The sequence below is a fragment of the Pelobates fuscus genome, chromosome 1 (assembly GCF_036172605.1).
Source record: "Pelobates fuscus isolate aPelFus1 chromosome 1, aPelFus1.pri, whole genome shotgun sequence".
Taxonomy (NCBI): domain Eukaryota; kingdom Metazoa; phylum Chordata; class Amphibia; order Anura; family Pelobatidae; genus Pelobates; species Pelobates fuscus.
This window is the reverse complement of record NC_086317.1, coordinates 149720801-149728735: the sequence shown is the minus strand read 5'-3', so window position 1 is coordinate 149728735 and position 7935 is coordinate 149720801. Positions and strand designations below refer to the sequence as shown.

Here is a 7935-nt window from a genome sequence, read left to right as displayed (position 1 = left end):
AGAATTCTGTGGCCATAATTCCAATAAATTTAGGACTAGGTTTACGTCCCACGTTGAAGCATATCTGGGTTGTGGAGGTCTTGCGAACCTCACTCCGCGTAAGAGTCTACACACCAATAAGTGCTTCCCTATTGGTGTTCCTTCACAGCCTTGATGTCCAGCCGATATTGCTGACCTATAGACATTAATAGTACGATAAGCTAGGCCTTGATCATATAAGTCTGTCAGGAAACGTAGCAGGTAATTCACAGGAGCATATACGGGATCCACCTGTTGTTCCAAGCACCAACCACTCCAGGAGTTCCATGCTCGACTGTAGGATCTCCTGGTTCCTGGGGCCCAGGCTCCCGCCAATAATTCCAGCGTTGTCTGTGGAACCTCCGGGACGTCCCATGGTCCCCTAATAGGAGCCACGCTAACAGCCTGAGTTGCCCTTGCATCATCAGTGGGTGTGGGTTCCCTTCGGGGTCCGACAAAAGGTATGGGTATTCTGGGAGTAGTCTGGGAAGATCTATAGACATCTCCATGAGAGAAGGGAACCATGGCTGTGTTGTCCAGAATGGTGTTATCAGGACCAAAGTCGTCTGAGAGCGGTAGAGATGTACTAGGGTTCGTGCTATCAGAGCGAATGGAGGAAACGCATATAGTTTTCTGGTCGGCCATGGCTGGAGGAACGCATCCGTAGCTATTGCGTCTGGGTCTGGTCTCCAGCTGAAGAATTTCGGCAGTTGCGTGTTCAAACGAGACGCAAACAGATCCATGTGCAGTGGGCCCCACAGGTCCTGTAATCGTAGGAATACTCCGTGATTCAGGCGCCAATCGCTGGCGTCCCGCAGATATCTGGAATTCCAGTCCGCTACAACATTCGTGAGGCCTGGGGTGTACTCGGCTCGTACTGATATGTTGCGGTCCAGGCAATATTGCCAGAATTCCGTGGCTAAATCTGGTAGGATTTTGGACCTGGTGCCGCCAAGGCGGTTGATATATTGCACCGCTGATATGTTGTCCATCCTTAATACGATGGAGCAGTGTGTCTTGGCACCTAAAAAGCTCTTCAGAGCGAATGCTCCTGCCATAAGTTCTAGGCTGTTGATATGCAGCATCCTTTCCGATTGGGACCATCTTCCGCCTGTTGAAATACGACCACAACGCGCTCCCCAGCCCTGTGTGCTGGCATCGGACTCTATTATATAATCTGGAGCGCTGCCAAAGATTGCTCTGCCATTCCACGCTTCCATGTGCTGCAGCCACCATTTGAGTTCCTCTTTGGCTGTGTGATCGAGCTGTACGGAGTCTGAGTAAGATTGACCTGATTGTAGTTGGGCCGCTTTCAATCTTTGTAGGGCCCTGTAATGTAGAGGTCCCGGGAAGATTGCTTGAATGGACACTGAAAGTAGTCCAATAATCCTGGCCAGTTGTCTCACCGTGAGCATTGGGCGAGTTAGTGTTCTGCGGATCTCTCTTTTGATGGTTTTGATCTTTGTCTGCGGTAATTTCAAGGTTCCTTGGACCGCTTCTATATTGAATCCTAGGAATTCTATGGACTGTGAAGGGGTCAGAACTGACTTCTCCCAGTTGCATAGAAATCCCAGGTTGTTTAAAAGTGTAATTGTCCAAGTTAGGTGTTGTTGGAGTAGGAGTGCGTCTTGAGCCATGATCAGTATATCGTCCAAATATACGATCATGCGCACTCCTCTGCTGCGTAGCAGCGCCACTACCGGTTTCAACAGTTTCGTAAAACACCATGGAGCCGATGACAGGCCGAAAGGGAGGCAGCGAAACCTCCACATTTGAGCCTTCCATTGGAACTGCAGGAAGTGGTGGCATTCTTCCGCTATGGGGATGGCGAGGTAGGCATCCTGTAGGTCTAGTTTGACCATCCAGTCTCCCAACCTGAGGAGGTCTCGCAAGCAATGAATCCCTTCCATTTTGAAATGGCGATACCGCACATATGCGTTGAGTGGGCGTAAGTTTATCACTGGTCTCATACCTCCGCCCTTTTTGGGGATAAGAAATAGGTTGCTCAAGAAACCTGGAGAGTGAGGCGCGACTTGATAGATCGCACCTTTCTCCTTTAATAATTCTATTTCCTTTGACACGAGTTCCCTGTCTTGTGGGGTAAACACTATTGGCCGAGGGACCGAAGTTTGGACTGGGGTTTGAACAAATTCTATGTGGTACCCCCCCACTGTGTTGAGGACCCAGGCATCGGACGTTAGTCTGTGCCATGCCTCGATGAACTGGGATAGTCTGCCCCCCACATATGGTGTACAAGAATGGGAATTCTGAAAGGTACTCACCATAAGGCCGTCGGCCGTAAGTGGCGCCTCTGCGTCCTCTGGGTTGCCATGCCCTGCCCCTGACAGGGAAGAAGGGTGAGGGGTTTCTGGTTTCCACTTGTGGGAATCTTGGTGAAGAGGAGCCTCGGTAGCCCCGGTAGGAGCTCCTAGATGAACGGCTGGACAGACGGCCCCGCTGTCTGCCAGCCCCCCCAAAAACCTTTGGGGCGAACACACGCTTTAAGTTTGTTTGTGCTTTGTCCAGGGCTGTGAATGTATTAACGTAATTGCCTAATTCTTTGACAAAATTGTCTCCAAAAAGGAGACCTTTTGCCTACGGTCCAGGTTCAGACAATGCCATGTTGACCAGCTTAGGGTCGATTTTTATAAGAACCGCTTTGCGCCTTTCTGTACAAAGTGCCGCATTGGAATTGCCAATCAGGCATATAGAGCGTTGTGCCCACTCTCTGATGGCCAAAAGATCCACTGGTGTGTCCCCTGAAAGTGCCGCTTCGACCATGTCGAATATTTTTGCACTGGGGCCTAAAGAATCCAGCACCTTGTCCTGGCAATGGCGCAGAGAATAATCCAGCCCTTTCTTGGCTTTCCAGCCCGATTTACCCAGAAACTGGGCAATTTTGGGGTCCAATTCCGGTGTGGCGCAAGCCATATCCGGGACTGTCGGGCGTGGGCATTCTGCCCTCAACTTATTCCTGGTACCTTTGTCCAGGGGTTTCCTAATTCTGGCCGCTATATATTGGGCCACATGGTCAGCAGGAAACCATTCTGTCGACCTCGGGTGCTGAAGGTCATCAGGATTAAATAGGGGTTCCCCTTGCGGATCTAAAATAATTGAATCATCCGCTGGCTTTTGGCCTTTGTTGGCTGTTTTGCCAGTTAAACTGTGCTCTGGAGAAGAGTTCTCCGATTCCAATGAGCCCATCTCTTCTGGCTCGCTCAATACCTCCTCTTGGTCCGAATCAGTGTCGGATATTTCTGTTTGGGCTTTTGCCCATTTCCATGACCTCACCGTTTTTGCCCGGTGGGAGGCTCTCTTACGTGGGGGCCCCACGTCCTCATCAGTGACAGGGCGCAACCTGTCCGTAAAATCAGTTTTGGAGGTTTGTTTTCCCATATAATGGGTCTTTTTAGTAGCCTTGCAACCGCTAAGGGGGGCAGGCTTTTCATCTTGGGCCTTGGAGCTGGGGCCTCTGTGGTTATGACCAGACGCCATAATGGCATTACTAATGGATAGGGTCAGATTGTCAGACATCGCCCCCATAGCCGTATAGATTGCCTGCGTGACTGATTTAGTCATGGTTGCATCTAATAAGGAATGGAACTCTTCAGAGTTCAATTGTTCCCCAGACGCCACTTCTTCCCCTAGAGGGGAGATAGGTTGTGGGGCAAGGGACCCACCATGTGTGGTGTCCTTATTGCTCGCAGCCAACCTGGCACATTCTTGTTCCTTAGGCTGCTGCATTATATATTTATATATAATTAAGTCTGCTCCAAAAGTCACAAATTTTGCACAGTAATATTGGCCCTCGGAATAAACAATTTAATTATAACTGCTGTGATGCAGTACAATACTGGCCCTTTAATATTAGTAGTCAAGGACACAGGGAAGAATTTACCTTAAAAGGTAACTAAAATTGAGGAGATAGGGCAAGGCCCTGTCAGCTTACTCTGCCCTGTCAGCTTACCTAGTGTTCCCTCCGAAATGGCTGCAAAGGGACACTAGGCTGGCTGACAGTTATTAGCCACTACCCCTTCCTCGCGCTCCCGCCCAGTGGGTTGGGAGCGTCGGGAGAAAAGTGCGGCAAATTTCTGCCGTTAGAGGGGAAAATGGCCGCCGCGCTATGCGACCGCGAATGCGCATGCGCGGGCGGCTCAGTGAAATGTCCGCACTGAAGCCGGCCGCCGCGGAAGCTATGAGGGAAATAAAACTTGACAGATTGCGGGTAATAAACTACCCAGCGGGATAGGGGAGGGGGGAGAGTGTTTCTTGGACCGGAGGAAAAAGCCCGGTCCACAGTACGAAGTTAGGGGCATAAGCCCCAGTAAACACCAGGGCTGCCCCTCCTCTACCTATAGAAATCCCTATAAAGGGACACTAAAACACTCTTTCTACCTCCCTGAAATCAGCAAATTATGTACAATATTAATGTAAAACAATAATATAAACACAAATCAATCTATTACAACCAAAATCAACAATAATTTAACTCAAATACAGAGAGCTGAAATTAGGTGATACTTAGCTGAGGCAGCAGCAAAGAAAGAGGGAGAAGAGAGGTCACATGGGTGGACATGGATACATGGACTGTTCCTATTGGCTAAGGATAGCATACTAGGTTAACCCCTGGAGTACCTATCCTAGTTGATTCTTTTAATGTTTTAAAACTTTTTTCTTTGCTGCTGAGGTATATTAAAGAAAGAGATAAGCATAATATGAGCCTCCGTGTCCTTTAATAAAATTCAAATTTGAGCCCAATTCCCAAAACTTTACAAGTCAACCTTATTTTTAGTTTGGTTATTTGGTCTAAATGTTGAAATTCACTCTTTGACAATGTATTTTTTTTGTAAATTACCTTGACAGTAAGCTTATTGCTCAACAGGTCCTACCAGCAATAATTTATTTATTAAGTTATAAAATATTTTACCAGGATGGATACATTGAGATTTCTCTCGTTTTCAAGTATGCCCTGGGTCTTTGTCCACAAAACATTGCATTGTTACAATAGGATACAATATTACAAAAATACAATATACAAACTATATATATATATACACACACACACACACACACACACACACATGTATAAATGTAATACATAACAGGTAATAAATATATTCAACCATGATAGGTGCATTCTGTGCTGAGGTATATTGCCAAAGATCTCTTAAAAGATTTTAGTTTGAATGAAGATTTGATTGTGTCCCTGAGGTTATTCCATAATTCCGGTGCTCTGTAGGAAAAGGAGGGTCGAGCCACTTTATTTTTGTATTGCTGTATGCTAAATAACGTGCTTGGACTGGATCAGAGGTTATAGGAGGTGGGAACATTCTATTCAGGTAGGGTGGGCGCTTCCCAGAAATGCTCTTATGCACAAGGCTGGAAAGATGAAGAGTGCGTCGGGATTCCAGCGACAGCCAGCTTAGCTCTTTTAACATGTCACAGTGGTGGATAAAGTAATTACATTCTAGTACAAAGCAGCATTACAAATTTTATGACGTATTAAGTTTATTAAGGTGGGTTTGTGGTGCGGGTGCATACACTACATCCCCATAATCAATGACCGGCATTAGCATTTGTTGCACTATCTGTTTCCTTACTGTAGGGCTTAGGCAGGATTTGTTTCTGTATAGGGCACCTAGTTTTGGGTAAAGTTTTGAAGAGATTTTTTCAATGTGAAGGCCAAAGGATAGATTGGGGTCTAGCAATATACCTAGATATTTAAAAGAGCAGACTGCTGTCAGTGTGCTATTTGAATTTGCTCTGAAACACAATTGTTGATTTTGTAGTTTATGTCATTTAGATACAGTTCCAAAGATCATTGTAACGGTTTTGTCAGTGTTTAGGAAGAGTTTGTTATCCGCTATTCACTTTTCTACCTCTGTGAATTAGTTTTGGAGCACAGCCTCAAGCTGCGTTAGCTTGGGTTTATTAGCGTAGATTACAGTGTCGTCTGCATACATGAGTACAGTTGAGGATTTGCAGACGTTAGGCAGAAGATTTATAAATAATGTGAATAGCAGGGGGCCGAGTATGGAGCCTTGGGGAACACCACACGTGACTGGAAGAGAAAGGGAAGCGCTATCAGAAATGGCCACAGATTGCAATCGGTCTGAAACATACGATCGAAACCAGGTTAGCGAATGATTAACAACGCCTGAGTTTTAAGGTTTTGCAAAAGAATGGCATGGTCTACTGTGTCAATAGACTACCTGGCCCATGTGTAGAATTTTTAAGGAATATATTTATGAATCGTATGCGTGTCGTGCGTGTAATCTTTCTGTGGATACAATTAGCATAACATTTTATAATAAAATGTATAATTAAAACACAAACCAATAACAAAACATTTTAAAGAATGATTTGACTGAACAAATGCAATACAAATATCAATTATTTATTCTTTGTTTATTGCAATGTTATTTCCAAGAATAAGATGATCAGTACATTGCAGCAAAACAGAATTTTAGAACTTTGATGTGAATATTTGCCTTTGTACATTTGGATCAGTTTTGTTTTGTATTAACTTTTCCTGATGTTTAAATGTGGCAAACATAGATCTCAACTGGTGTCACGGTTATTTGTCTCAATGTGCACTTCAAGGAATTTTGGATCTTTTTATTAGACATGATTATTAGGATCGGACTTAGAGATGCATAAATAGAAGAGAAAAAAACCCTCATATCACTGATAACGGATGAGACTTGTGAAACAGTTAACATGTAAATCCAAATTATGTTATCTATCCCAAAAAATATGACATAGAGCATTACTAGACGGAGAACATCTTTAGCTGCCTTTGATTCAGCTTCAACATTGCGACCATTGTTCATCCTCCTTAAGTTCTGGACCTGTTTTTTGTGTTTGTAGAGGGTGCGTATAATGAACCCACTAGCAAAAACCATGATGGCTACAAACACAAAATCCCTGACTGACACAGCAAAGCCATTAATAATGTAACCCACTTGGTCAGGAAAATAAACGTGGCAAAACCCCAGGTCCAATGTATATTTAGGGAGTTTATTGGTCCTTGGCACTGCAGAGAAAAATGGGGCAGCTATGCACACTGCCATGTTAATTGCCCAGATAACAATGAGGGTGATACTCAAGTATTTGAGGTCTTTGATTTTGACAAGGAATCTCTTTGGAACTGGAGAGATGGTGGCAGCTTGTAGTACACTGAGTAGACAAGTTACAGAGACAGACAAAGCACGAACTATCCTGTAGGAATAGATCACAGCTTTACATCCTGTATCATTCAGCAGATGCTCCATTCCAAAAACTGTCATTGTCTGAGGAACACCTCTTGTCCACAAGACCATCATATTGACGAATGCTAAGTGAGACAGGACAATGTCAACTGGCATCAGTTTTCTACCCCTGCATATTATGTTCAAATATGATAGCAAGATGGCACAGTTACCTATTATGCCTACGCTTGTCTGAATGAAAAAGGAGACACCTTTAATGATTACACATAGATCCATTGATTGTTTATGGTGTTTGCTTGCTTGTTTTGGTGAGATTGTAAGTTGATACCCACTTTATTTTTTATGGATTAGAAGTTCGATATTGCTCACAGTACGTTTGGAATATTCTTTTTGACTCACATATTCTTAACTCTTAAAATGAACAGAAATTTGGCAATGCAGGGTAGATCTGCCTGTAAAATAACACAAATATGAGTGAAATGTGTTAGCAGTGACATAATGAGATGTATTTCTCTAAACACCTAGCAATTATAAAATCAATGTATGTATTAATTAGCATACAATTAAAATGGCCCTAGAATCCCATGAATACCAGGATGTTCCTAAATACACCACATTTTTTCATAGAGGTCAAAATACAGGTTCGAAACATAATGGCCTATATTAGTAAATATACCCCTACTGTAAACATTACTAATGTTGTTTC

General features: G+C 44.1%; 1 protein-coding gene across 1 annotated transcript; it reads right to left on the bottom strand.

Annotated features, from left to right (window-relative positions):
• Positions 1 to 1723: 1723 nt before the first annotated feature.
• On the bottom strand, positions 1724 to 7360 carry LOC134600347 (olfactory receptor class A-like protein 1). Its single transcript, XM_063445014.1, has 2 exons — positions 6646 to 7360; positions 1724 to 1808 (listed from the first exon to the last, which is right to left on the bottom strand). The coding sequence occupies exons 1-2, from the start codon at positions 7341 to 7343 to the stop codon at positions 1724 to 1726; spliced, it is 783 nt and encodes a 260-aa protein (XP_063301084.1). The 5' UTR covers positions 7344 to 7360.
• Between the last annotated feature and the right edge of the window lie 575 nt (positions 7361 to 7935).